We start from the raw sequence: 14,295 nt of genomic DNA, 5'->3' as shown, positions 1-14,295 counted from the left end.
GGAATTAAAACTCTCATTTAATAGCAATAAAACTGTTATTTCGAAGATATAATAAAAATTATTTTATAGCAGACCTTGCTACCTGGGTTGCTTAAGTCTTTATCTTCAGGCGAAACGCTCCGATTTTGAATAATTCAAGAATTGCAATGCATTGACTCAGGAGCAAAATCAAGTATCTCTGTTTGAGATGTCACAGGCTTCCTGTCATGCCAACTTTATTCCTACCAAAAAAACCAGTCAACTTAAATTATTGAAAACTTACTTGATTTTTCTCCTTTATTAGCAGTGTATTCCTTAGAAACTTCAAGCAATTAGCTGACTTGTTTCTCCTTGAAAAAATAAAACAGGAGCAGAGATTTCAAAGCACTGCAGTACGAGGTCTGTTCAATAAGAAACCGGATTTTGGTGATAACTAACCAACAATTTGCTCAAATTAGGTTTTCTTGGACTTTCCTGATAGCTGAAAATATACTTAAGAACACTAAGTACATTCACAAATTTGAAAAATCTTAATTAGCTTAGTTGGTACATGGCTTGAAGTAAGGCAACCTCATGAGTGTTCTGCGATTTTTATGTCTGGCCGAATTTGTCACTTTTTTCGGTCTTGCACTACCTTTTTCAACCCACAAGGATGATTGGAGTTACGTCTCCATATTGTATCCGTACACTCTAGTTTTGTCCCCGAAAATTATTGTATCCACAAAAGTAGGTCCATTGTTCGAACGTTCGAGAAGCTAAAGGGAAATTGACATTCGATTAAATTTTTGCTCAACAGACAGCAATCACGGGAGAAGTTTACCTGAAGCTTGATGCATGTCTAAACATTCTATCAAAATTATAAGTATGTGAAGAGCCTTCAGAAATATCGCACTCTTCAGCGAGCTCGATACGACCATTTTCGCGCAATTTTACCCGCACTTCTCTCACGTGGCAAAATTCAGTAGCCATTGATAGTAGATTCCCGTGCTCCTCATCTTCGACGGACTTCTGACCAGTTATGAATCGTTTAAACCACTCAAAACAGTGAGAAAAACTTATAAAATTATTTGGGTAAACTTTACTTAGAATACCAAAAGTTACAGTACAAGGTATACCAAGTTTAAAACAAAATTTAATGTTAAATCTTTGCTCTATCAATGATTGCATGATGAAAATCGCAGAACGCACATGACTTACTCGTATTCAAAGTGACACAGAATGTACATTGATCAAGATAAACAAAATCTGTGAATTTTGCGTTCTTCAATATGCTATCAGCTATCAGAAAAGTCTACGAAAACCTAATTCAGGCGCATTGCGGGCTGGTTATCACCAAAATCCTGTTTCCAGACCTCGTAGAGATGTGTGATTTCCGCACTACAGCCATCGAAGCACTGTTCATTGGTGTCTCGGAAATTTAGAGGTTGGTAGATATTCATCTGAAAATTCAGTGAGTACTATGTCCAACGTATGCTGTCAGGGAAGCTTCACTCACCTTGTCATAGTGCTTGTAAATGATGACGGAATGACAGGATGCAAAGCATACTAATCCTGTCGGGGAACAGTCAACGCTCTTAGAAGTTCTGTTGCAAGAGGTTGCAACATAAGTATTTTCAAGGTTTGCGGGAGGCATGATTCTGAGAATTACTGGTACAATTCGTCGATGAAAATAAAAAAAAATTGGATTAAATGTGGTGGAGACCCACGTGGGACAAGTTGGTTATCAGTCACATACAAATGGGACGCACACGTTCACTGACGCACGAGGAAGATGACGAACGATTTTGAGTGTTCTCTCACAAACGATAGATGAACTTCTCAACAGAGGAAACGCATGGATTATACGAAACACTTATTTATTGATAAAAGTCTACTAAATCTAGTAAAAATGAAATTCCATACAGGTCTGATATGAGTGATATGTATCTGTTATCTTCTCTGCTTCTGCATGCTATTGTTTTGGTATGAAGGAAACATCCGGTTCACTCCACTCTCCGTATTTTCCCCGGCAGAGATTCGTTTCCGGTCCAAGGTTAAATGGATGGTCGAAAAGTCCATCTCGTGTGGAAATACCGGAAATACTTTTCCAAAAAGGCGAGAAATAGAGCCCTGCGCAAGCTTCGTTCCACCACCCTATAATATGTTTGCAGAGCACCGGAATAACAAGAAAATAAAAACTAGATCAAATCAAAACGAGCAATAATCGGAAAGATTCGGCCGCCATGTTGAATTTCGCGCTACAGGTGGACGAATTATCGAATACCGTATCGAATGCGATTGTTCGATTATCGCACTATCGATTCTTTACCATAGCTTCTTACGGGGACACAGCTATAGTCGATCATTCACAAACTTTGGCAAGAAATCCACCTCTCAGCCACTCTCAGGCCACGACTCCGTTCTCGCACCCCCGGCCCCGATCATCGCCTTACTTACTTACTTACCAATACTTGTCTCGGCTATTCCACTGGTTTCTGGGGATTTCGTGCTAAAGTAAAGTAATCCTAGGTTATTTTGATCGTAGAATTCATTTTTGACCTTACTTTTCTTAATTTAATGACGCAAATACACAATTTTACGCGTTCTTTCAAACTTTCCGTAGAAACATAAAACTATAAGTTACTCGAAGATAAATTTTACTCGTTCTTGTGGGCATTTCGTGTTGAAACTCGGTATCCTTGGGGACTTTTGATCGTAGAATTCATTTTTCACCTTACTTTTGTTGACACAAACAAAACAAAAATAGCTAAAAAAATTGGCTGCGAAGCAAAAGAAGGCTGTACGAAACATGGAAAATTTTCCCTCCAAAACATGAGCAGTTCGAGAGCCAGACCCAGTGTGCATAGAGGTAGCATGTATACCGTGAATTCAACGAATAAAAAATATCTCATTCATTTGCAATGGCCATAGTATTGATATATCGACGGTGAAACTACCAAACCACGTATCTCGTTTGCGGTGTTTAAAAATCTCCGCTCACATTTTATTTTTTTGAAGTAGACCAAATCAATATCATTCCTTGAAATTTTCACAGAATTTTCTCCGCACGAAGAGGAAAAATCACGGAAATTTTCAAGACTGGACGTTAAGTAGCTTTTCATTTAAAAAATAAAGTATGACAGGAAGTCTGCGACGTCGCAAACCGAGATACGTGGTTTGGTAGTTTCACCGTCGATATTATAGTGTAATACACAAAATGGTGAACCAGGGCTCAGTATGAAACTGGTCATTGCGCCTTGAATGCTTCGTTTTGTTTACCTACTATCAATCCCTGGTAAGGGCAGCATTCAAAATTAAAATTTTAAAGGAAACGATCAATCAAAAATTAAAACGAAAGTACTCACACTTTACGAATAAGTTTCCTATTCAGCTATTTCTTGCTCTTGCGTCCATTATTAAAAATTGTATCAATCGGCTTTAGCACAGGAACGAAAACGCATGAAGACTCGCAGCGCTCCTAACAATGTCAAACAAGCAAGTCAGCTTCCATCATTTAAAATTTGAAATAGTGACATTACTCAGGAGCTTACATCCCCAAAAGCACTTCTATAATTAAAAAAATTGCTGAAGTAAATGATTACGATGATGGCCGCCATGTTGAATTTCGCGCTACAGGCAACGGCTACAGGTGGACGAATATCGAAATACTCGACTATTCGAATATCGAACTATCGATTCATTACCATAGCTTCTAACGGGGACATAGCGATATTCGATCATTCACAAAATTTGTCCAAAAAACCGCCTCGGCTCACTGACGGTTCTCTCACCCGCTCGAGCCGAGGCATAGGTAATTTATCCGGCCACGGTCATTTGCCTTATACTTACCAATACCTATTTGTCTCGGCTATTCCACTCGTTTCGGGGGATTTCGTGCTAAACAAAAGTATTCTAACGTTATTTTAATCGTAGAGTTCATTTTTGACCTTACTTTTCTTAATTTAATAACGCAAATACACAATTTTACGCGTTCTTTCAAACTTTCCGTAGAAACATATATAGCTGCTCAAATATAAAGTTTGCTCGTTCTTGTGGGCATTTCGTGTTGAAACTCGTAATCCTAGGGGAATGTTGATCGTAGAATTCATTTTTGTCCTTACTTTTGTTGATTTGTTGACACAAACACATGATCTCAGGGGTAAAAAGAAAAGGTACTCACCGATAAATTGACGTCCTGGTAGACATTTCGTGTTGAAACTGTGCAAACTAATGGTATTCTGATCGAAAAATTCATTTATGGCCAAACTTATGTTAATATATAATGACACAAACGATGATGACACATGATTGGAGGTTATTTTCAAACTTTTAGTATCAGAACAGTGGCGTGTAGTCCGGATAAGCAGAGGGCAGCTTGCCCAAAGATTTCAGAAGAAAGAAGAAAATCACACATATTACCTACATTATGTTTTAAATTTTGGTAAATATTATTGAAAAAGGCGGAAGGAAGTAAAATGCATGAAAATAAGAAAGAGAGAGAGAGAGAGACAGATATACATAGAGAGTCACAAAAGTAGAAAAGCGGCAGAGTGGATGATTGCGGAGCGTGCTGCCTCTTGATCCTTGATCTCTGGAGAATCGCTTGCGATGGGCTGATGCGCGGAGAGCCGAGCCACTGCTCAGCGGCGGAATCAAGGCGGGCGGGGAGAGCGGTACGTTCCGAGTCCGAGCGCTTCGCGCCGCGCGATTCTAGCGGGGCTCCACTACGCTGCCGCTAGCTGCCTTTATGGGGAACGCATTTTCGCGTTAATTTATTGCTTGTACTTGTAACTCCAAAATTGTTCGACTTAAACGAGAATGAACCAGACTCATCCGAAAGAGCCCAACATTTCCTATTATCAGTATCAAAAAATTCGTAAAAAAAAAAAAAAAAAAAAAAAAAAAAAAAAAAAAAAAAAAAAATTCCTGTGACCGAAAAATGGGTTTTTAAAAAGGCCGCGGCAAAAATTCTTACGATCAGTGATCCTTTTTTTCTCATTTCCCCTTGAAACTGGCAATTTTAGAGAAAAATTTTCTATCAGATCATTTCACAAAATTTTCGAAAAAGTAATATCTGAGGCCGAAAATATGGAATTTGAAAACGGCCGAGGCAAAACTTCTTATGATCAGTGACCTTTTTTTCTCATTTTTCTTTTAAACCGCCGACTTTTGAGGAAAATGTCACAGGACTTATCAAAGAAGACGTAAAATTTACTATCAGTTTATTACAAAAAAATTACAAAACCAAAAATCCTGAGTGGAAGGGCTGGACAGTGCGTTTCCCTGTCTCGCCGTGCTTGCGCGCGGCCAGGATGGCGATCGAGGGAAGAGAGACAATACAAAGAAGGCGAGGCCAAGGAATGGGGAGTGGGGAACGAGGCGGAGACCAGGCGGCGGGCGCGAGAAAAACAAGGAAAGGTGGGCGAGGCCGAGGAAAAGGGAGAAGGGAGAGGGGCGGAGCCCGAGCGCCAAGCGCAAGCGAAGCGTGCCACGCGGGCTCCGCGAGGGAGGGGAGAGGCTCGGGCGGCAACCAAAGGCGGCAACTGAAGGCAGCGGATTCGAGAAGTCCCCGCAGTATGAAGGGCCGTTTGTAAAAAAAGTGTCAACTTCTTCCGGAGAGAGAGAAAGACTGGAGAGAGAGAAGATGGCTGGGGAGAGGGGGTGAGAGGGCAGGGAGAGGAAAAATTGGCAGAGAGAGAAAAATAGATAGTAGAGAGAGAAAAAAATTAGCGAGAGAGAGATGAATTATTCATGGCGAAAATAATTTCTCCGCGGAAAATAATTTCACCCGAGGTTGAATTGCTGTTCTAATGTTCAGGATTGAGGTTATACCCTCAACGGTGCCATCGGTTGCACCGGCCGATTTGCTCCGTTGCCACATGGATATTATTTACAAATGGATGTTATGTTGGTAGTACTTGGAAGTGTCTGACAGTCTTGTCTTGGCGGGCTTGGTGCTTGGCACATGCTTGGTATGTAATTGGTATGTACTGATTGTGAGCTACACGTGCTACCTATACACAGAACAGAACAGAACAGACTTAGACTTGTTCTCAAGCACGGCACGGCAAGCAAGCACGGTGTGTACCAACAAATCAAACCACTGACCACAGCTTTTCGTATTATCGGGAGTAAATTTCTTATTTAAAATTATTTTCTTTTCCCTACTGGCTTTACTACTGCTTTGTAAATTTTATTTTCCTCAAGAAGTGAAATAATAATGATGGAAGAATGGAATGGTGGGAATGGATGAGCCTGGACTGAGTGGACTGGAACTATCCGAACCGAAGTATAAAATTGAATATCCTTATCCATGTGGCAACGGAGCAAATCGACCGGTGCAACCGATGGCACCGTTGAGGGTATAACCTCAATCCTGGACATTAGAACAGCAATTCAACTTCGGGTAAAATTATTTTCCGCGGAGAAATTATTTTCGCCATGAAAAATTCATCTTTCTCTCGCTAATTTTTTTCTCTCTCTACTAACTGTTTTTCTCTCTCTGCCAATTTTTCCTCTCCCTGCCCTCTCACCCCCTCTCCCCAGCCCTCTTCTCTCTCTCCAGTCTTTCTCTCTCTCCGGAAGAAGTTGACACTTTTTTTACAAACGGCCCTTCATACCCGCAGCTTAGAAGTCAGCCAACATGATCTTCCCGACGCTATCGACAGTCGATACATTATCGATAATCGATCTATCGCCGGATCGAGAGAAGCGGGCATGGTGAACGGAGATCCCGTGGTTCGATTACTCGCTCACCGTCTGCACAGAAAACGGTCGGAGCTGAATTGCTGCCCGGCGGCCGAGCTGGGAGAATCACCCGAGGCCAGCGGCGCGGCGCTCAACTTGGGCACCTCCCCCGGATGAACCGGACTGACAATACGGAAATGACATAAAACACCCGCTAATGCGCTAGGGTTTTTGAGGGTGCGCTTAGCCTTTAGGTTGAACTGAAGATCTAAAGTCATGATACAGCAAGAATCTCAATTAAATAATTTAAATAAATCATTTAATTGATGCAAGTGAGAAAGATGCGCGGAGACGAAGAATTTATTTTGATCAGTGTTTGATTTATTTTTTATTTTGATCGTAGAATTCATTTTTGACCTTACTTTTTTCAATAAAATGACGCAAATACACAATTTTACGCGTTCTTTCAAACTTTCCGTAGAAATATAAATAGTCACTCAAAGATAAATTTTACTCGTTCTTGTGGGCATTTCGTGTTAAAATTCTGTATCCTTGGGGATTTTTGATCGTAGAATTCATTTTTGACCTTACTTTTGTTCACACAAACGAAACAAAAATTGCTGAAAAAATTGGCTGAGAAGCAAAAGAAGGTTGTACGAAACATGGAAAATTTTCCCTCCAAAACATGTGCAGTTTGAGGGTCAGACCATGAAGAAATAGACTATAGTCTATTTCTTTCATGGTCAGACCCAGTGTGTGCATAGAAGTAGCATGCAGACCGTGAATTCAACAAATAACAAATATCTCATTCATCATCAATGGCCATTGTATTAATAGGTAGCATATTACAATACACAAAAATGGTGAACCAGGGCTCAGATAATGAAACTCGGTCATTGCGCCTTTGAATGCATTTTTACGTACTATCAATCCCTGGTCATGGCAGCATTCAAACTTAAAATTTCAAAGGAAACTATCAAAAATTAAAACGTAAGTACTCACACTTCATGATTAATTAAGTTTCCTGGTCAGCTATTTCTTGCGTCCATTATTAAAAATGTTATCAATCGATTTAAGCACAGGAACAAAAACACATTATGACTCAGCGCTCCTCATGCCGAGATAGCATTTTAAGCCACTTCAGTCATTTCGGATTTTCGAATTTTGAATTTTTTGAATTTTGACAGATTTTGATTTAAAACGCGTGATACTCAAAATCGAAGCTCAGATTCGGATTCCTAGGAACGAGCTCGTTGAAAATCGATGCAATTTCATGTATCATACCCGAGCATAGCGTGAAGGAAAGACACGTAACGTAGGCATACTGATTCGAGCATATGAATGCAACGTGGCAACATGGGTAGTGCTCAGGAATGCCTCGGGACGAAACCGAACGCTTGTCAGCGCTAGAGTACCTGTATAGCGAGAGTATGGACAGATGTGAAACTCCGAAAATCCATCAGGCCTTCACCGATGCCTCCGTGAATGAAGTTAGGGCCCAGAAATGCAGCCAACCTATGAATTTCGAATGTCCAGAGCGATTTTTAAATACAATTGTTACGAACCGCCGTTTATAAAGCATGTATTTGGCTTACTTTTAGCATAAATTTACTTATTTTTGCAAAAGAACGCTCATTTATGTACATTCTTGGCCATCTTGGTTAGAATTGAACTCTGTAGGCTGGCAGTGCAATTTTGTGTGGTAGAAGTTGCTCAGAAGGGTGGCTGCACTTTTGGGCCCTAAGCCCTCCATCAAGCGATCTGTCCATACTCTCGCTATAAAGGTACTCTAGTCAGCGCCGGCCGGCGGCGCCTCCCCGTTCGGTTGCATCTCGGGCGACCGGCGCGGCGGCGTAGTTTGAAGGGGTTAGTACGACGGATTGGTCTTGATCTAAACGCGTCGTTAAACCTCTATCCTTCATGTTATGCTAACATATGATACATGAAATCGCATCGATTTTTCACGAGGAATCCGAATCTGAGCTTAGATTTCGGATATTACGCGTTTTAATCTATTTAAAATTGTAGGAGAAATTACAGAATTGTCCTTGAAAATTGATCACGCATTAGTATTTTTTTACCCCGTTTTTCTTCTGCGTTCGGTCTTGTCTCCACGGGCCTTTTCACGAGATTTGTCCCAGGGAAAAATCCCACTTACGAAGTTGGGAAAAATATTGAGTTTATCAATATTTTTCCCAATACCAAGTATGGTCCTTTTACTCCTAGGACCCACCGAGGGAGGAAGAAGAAGTGTAAACGGATTGTGCGATATTTTGTTGAATACTCCATTGTTCCTGTTTGTTTAGTTAAAATATGTGTCTAATTGTCAATTGAGTGCACTTATTATTTTAATGACGGTTAAATACTCGACTTTACCTATCTAATTTATCTTCCCGCGCCAACTAGTCGCAGGACCATGAGCCTCGTCCCGTGGAGACGGTAACTGAGAAAAATCCCAGAAGTTTCATTCCTGCGATTCGAACTTGGGACAAATCCCATGAAAACGTCCCGTGGAGACAAGGCCGAACCCTTCGCTGAGTTCAACACTACACTGACACTCCTTTCTTCGGTACCTGCTACGCCTTCCCGTACGCGTTCCCTTGGTTCCCATACGCGGCTCCTACTTCCATGAAATTAAAGCTGGAACATCTCACACGCAGTGGTAGTTTATGTGGACACTTATCAACCAGAAGTATGCCTTTTATTTGAAACCTGGCAGTGTTATAATTTCTATTTGTTGTGAGGAATTAGTTTAATAATTCAACGACATGTTGATGTGAGCGCAAATTAAAGTGTTCGTCGGTAGGTACAAAAATACCTATTGGATACTGGTTTTGTCGTGATCATGGATTGAAGATAGGTGAGACCTCTGAGAAATTCCCCTTTCCCTCCGCCTCTGTTCAGTTCGTATGTAACGTTTCTGCTTGGTATTCCAAAGTAAGTAATTATTGTTGCTTAGATCTTCAGCAATTAGGGAGACTTAAATAGTACATTATGAGGACGCATTATGCCTCTCTGATAACCCCCCCCCCCCTCCCCCCAAATACCTATACTTTGACGTTCGAATGTCAAGTTAATGCTATTCCATTTTTACCTCTTCCCTAACGAAGTATTATGTATAAAAATGTTGTCTGAAATAAACACGTCTTAGCTTTGATCAGGGTTATTGTGAAGCTTGGTTCTCCTGTGATATGCAAGTTTATTTTTAATAAACACTGACATTTTTTTAAAAAATCTGCTGAACTTTTCTTATGCCTCTAAAAGAAAATAAAAAGAGTTTTTAAATTTTCTTGTTTTCGCGCACTTTGATCATTTGCTCCATATTTGGAAACAATTTCAAGGTTTATTGGATAGGACCCAACCGAAATGCCGTAAGAGGTAGAAAATCTGGATAACTATAAAATACTGCAAGTAGATACTGAGTGGAGTAAGTGCTCAAGCTAGAAATTACAACATTCAAGAGGAGGAAAGTAACTCTCACTGATTTGATTAAATAGGTAGGAAAATGTGCTAAGTAATATCTGCCGTACTAGGGAAGAACGCCGTTTGAACCAAAAAAACCCTTAAGTATTTCGAAACAATTAATAAATGATGGCCAAGAATGTGAGAAACAATACAGAGTAGAAGACCGCAAATAATTATCGGGCGCGGCATGCGGCGCGGGGTGAGAGAAAATCTTGTGACGCGGAGCGAAGTCGGCACCGGCTACCGAAGTACCGAACCGAACTGGATGAGAGCGAGGGGGGATGGGCGGGGCGAGCTCAGCGGGCTGCCTGCTACGTTCAGTGATCAGGAACAAGGATGCAACGATGAAGGGGTAGACGAGAGCGGAGAGGTACCGGCGCGCGGGGGGGGGGGGGGTTACACAGCAGGAGAAAGGGAAGGGAGAGAGAAGGGTGGCCCCGCAGCCACCGCCCGCCGGCGGCGCCGGGTCTGCCGCGGCACGGGACGGGGCTTAGTTCAAAGCGCCACCACCAGAGTGCGCTCCGCGCCTCTTCTTCATTTGCATCAATTAAATAATTTATTTAAATTATTTGATTGAGATTCTTGCTGTTTCATGACTTTAGATCTTCAGTTCAACCTAAAGGCTAAGCGCACCTTTAAAAACCCTAGCGCATTAGCGGGGTTTTATGTCATTTTCGTAGTCAGTCCGGTCCCTCCGGGGAAGGTGCCCAAGTTGCGCGTCGGTGGCCTCGGGTGATTCCTCCAGCCAGCCCAAAACTCTCAATTAGGTTCCGACAATTTTCTGAGCAAGCGGTGAGCGGGTAGTCGAATCATGAGCCCTCCATCTATGGATTCAGGATTTATCGCATTGACGCTAAGTCGGAAATCGTCAAATTATCGATTAATCGATAGTGAGATAATGGGGAAGCGCACGTAGAATTTCTCCAGCTCAGACTTCCCCTCGCGGTGCTGGCATGGATGGCACGCTCCGCCCGCGCCTAGCCTGGCGTAAGCGTGAAATGAAAAATACGAAAGATTGGAAAGGACCCCGCACACCTCTTATGGGAAGCTGCACCACGAGGAATTGCCTTCTGACTTATATCATTGGATTCTCCTCAGGATGCTGATCAAAAGTTATAATTGCGCCAACTTTCTACGATGCACCGTTTTCGCAAAAAAGCTAAGTGAAGATTCAATTATTTGGCGATAAAAAGCCAGAAAGATTCCTCATTTCAGCACTCGAGTGAACAAATCAGGGGAACTCCCGCAACGACCGGCAGTCTTATCTCGGATTCCGCACGCCGTTTTCCTCGACCATCCAAATCAGTTCCTCTCTCTCTACCGCTCTATTCAAGATCAGGTCAGTCATTGCGCAGATTTCCCCGCTCGGGGTAAGCCCCTTTCCATTGGCTCGTGACGTCAGCATTACTGCCGCGAAAACCAGAAAAGTCGGAAACAATGCTTTTCTTATGGGAGAGAGCAAATTTTTCTTAATGAATCATTTAAATTTCTTACTTTTAAATCCTTTGAAACTTTCTGTGTGTCGAAAAGAACGTTTAGACATTAGCATTCAGGGTTTCGATTTTGCCGAATTTGTGTTCTTTCATTTTTACAGTTTACTCTGCATCAGCCATTTTTACACGCGAATCTATACTTCTAGATGGCTTGTTACATCGCTGACTTCAAAAATCATTTAAAAATATAAAAACGCAAATTCAGCTGAATTGAAACCCTTGACGCTAATTTCTAAACGTTCCTTTCGACACTCAGAAAGCTTCAAAGAATTTAAAAGTAAGAAATTTAAATGATTCATTAAGAAAAATTTGTTCTCTCCCATAAGAAAAGCATTGTTTCCGACATTTCTGGTTTTCGCGGCAGTAATGCTGACGTCATGCGCAGAAGATTCTCATTTGGGTTTCGGGAATGACTGACCTATATGGATGGATCTTGGCTCTATTCACCTCTTCCCCATGTCTCTGAATCGTTGATCAGTGATCGACATCCAACGTTGCCTGGTTTCACTAATAATTTTTAGTTTCATTTTCGTTTACATTAATTTAGCGGTTGTGATAGAGCTTTTTGAAGGATTGAAGGAGGAGAGGCCTTCAATTCTTCGAGGCACCGATACTGATCTAGGAAGCAACATATCGTGCTTTGCGATTTATCGATTTTTACGCCATTTAAACGAATGGAAAAGGATCGATAAACAGGGTGTTCGCAGCGAACACCTTAATAATCGATTCTTTACCATAGGTTTAAATTACATATCAATCGATATATCGCAATTCACGCCACGCCACTGATTTAGCTATGCATGTAAGTAGTTCACTTTAGCACAAATACATTCATTAATGATGGTTTTAAAAAAATAAATTGGCAACACCGCCAATTTCGTGAGGAGCATATGAACAGGAAAACGAGCGTCAAACGGACGCATCGAGAGTGGGAGGAGGGGGATAGACCCTAGAGTCGGCAGGTACAGATAAGAAGACGGACACGCGCTAGGTACGTTTTTTCCTTATTTACACCGGGCCTGTAAATGCTTTGTTCTTTTTTATTCATAGTCGCCGAATAATTGAATCTTCACTTACCTAGCTTTTTTGCGAAAACGGTGCATCGTAGAAAGTTGGCGCAATTATAACTTTTGATCAGCATCCTGAGGAGAATCCAATGATATAAGTCAGAAGGCAATTCCTCGTGGTGCAGCTTTCCATAAGAGGTGTGCGGGGTCCTTCAGGAAAAATTTCATGAAATTTCACAAACCTGTGAAAAATATGAAAAATTGGACTTTCTCGCCGCAAATCGACAGATAATATTGACATCAATACTTTTACTTAGCAAACATATAATTCCAGCAAAAATATATTGTTCCTGTCTTTGCTCTAATTAAAATAATTTCTGAGGCCGAAAGGCAAAACTTTTTACTATCAGTGACCTTTTTTCTCATTTTTCTTTTAAACCGTTGGCTTTAGAGGAAAATGTCTAAGGACCGTCCCTGATCGTGAATATTTCGAATATCTGGAGGAGAAATGAAAAAAGTAAAAAATCCTCCCCTCCGCCATAAGGCGGATGGATCCGCCAAGGATGGAATGGTCCAAGGATCTTGCCGCGGTAGAACTGCTTCCCAGTGGCGCGGCATCCATAGTTTCGCTGTGTTCGCCGAACACCCTAAAATCATTTGAAATAATTAATAAATTGGACGTATTTCTGTCGAACGGAACTAAGCGCCATCGCGGGAGGAAGGTAGAGGGGGGCTTGGATTGGCGGCGGAACCGGGCGTCGGGCTCATTCGTTCCATAGGTACTCGCAATGCTTTTCCATGGCGCTTAGTTCCGTTTGACAGAACGCGCTATCCGGCATTCTAAATTCCTCAAAAGGAACTCAAATTGGCGCTTAGTTCCGTTTGACAGAAATACGTCCAATTATGGCTAAGAATGTGGGAAACAATACATAAAAGTAGACGGCAAATAATTATCGGGTGCCATTGGAACGGCGGGGCGAGCTATGAGTGGGGGTGGTGGAGAAAAATGTCTGCGGCGAGGAGCCGATTGCGGCTGCTTGGCGCGGAGAAGGATCTTGCCCACCGCAACTGCTCGGCGCACTGTGGTCCACGGACTGGATTTAACGGAACTTTATTCGGAAATGCAATGTATCGCTTTAAAAGTTGATGGGTTCTAAGGACAGCGAGGCTTTGTCAGAGGTTAGTAGAGGTCAAACTCGGGTTCGATGGTTCTTAAGACATCAGAATAGAACTAAAGAGGATCTCGGAAAATTTCTAAAACTCCTCAGAAAAGGAAAATCGTCGCAAAAATACCAAAAAAGCTCGTTCTCCGAGGAAAATCGACTTTGCCGGGAAAATGAGGGGTGATAGGAAAAATCACAGGATACTAAGATATTTATGTTATATACTCGTAAGTTAATAGTGCTAAATATGTATTACATAGATGTGCTCAATAAATAATAATAATAAAAAAAAAAATTAAGTTTAGCAAGTCAAAATACATAAGAAATCGATGTATCACACACCGAAAATATTATAAAATGTACTTTATACAGACTCTGAGTCCGGGAAAGGTTTTACACAAAAGGTTCGGAAAAATGTGCATATGCCAATTTCACTCTCCGTAGAGAGTTTCTCGGTCAGGATGTTAATATTTTGTTAAAGTAAGAAGTACAATGAAATCAGCGACCCAAAAATCATTGGTT

At 41.4% G+C, this 14,295-nt stretch overlaps 1 protein-coding gene across 1 annotated transcript in view; it reads right to left on the bottom strand.

Annotated features, from left to right (window-relative positions):
* The window catches only part of Elp2 (elongator complex protein 2), a 30,692-nt gene extending 28,770 nt beyond the window's left edge, over positions 1 to 1,922 (bottom strand). Inside the window, exon 1 of the mRNA XM_072304792.1 lies at positions 1,475 to 1,922. Within this exon, the coding sequence (XP_072160893.1) occupies positions 1,475 to 1,612 (138 nt within the window). The 5' untranslated portion in view covers positions 1,613 to 1,922. The remainder of the gene's footprint in view (positions 1 to 1,474) is intronic.
* Between the last annotated feature and the right edge of the window lie 12,373 nt (positions 1,923 to 14,295).

Source organism: Bemisia tabaci, chromosome 10 (genome assembly GCF_918797505.1).
Source record: "Bemisia tabaci chromosome 10, PGI_BMITA_v3".
NCBI lineage: Eukaryota > Metazoa > Arthropoda > Insecta > Hemiptera > Aleyrodidae > Bemisia > Bemisia tabaci.
This window is presented reverse-complemented; position numbering and strand designations above follow the sequence as displayed.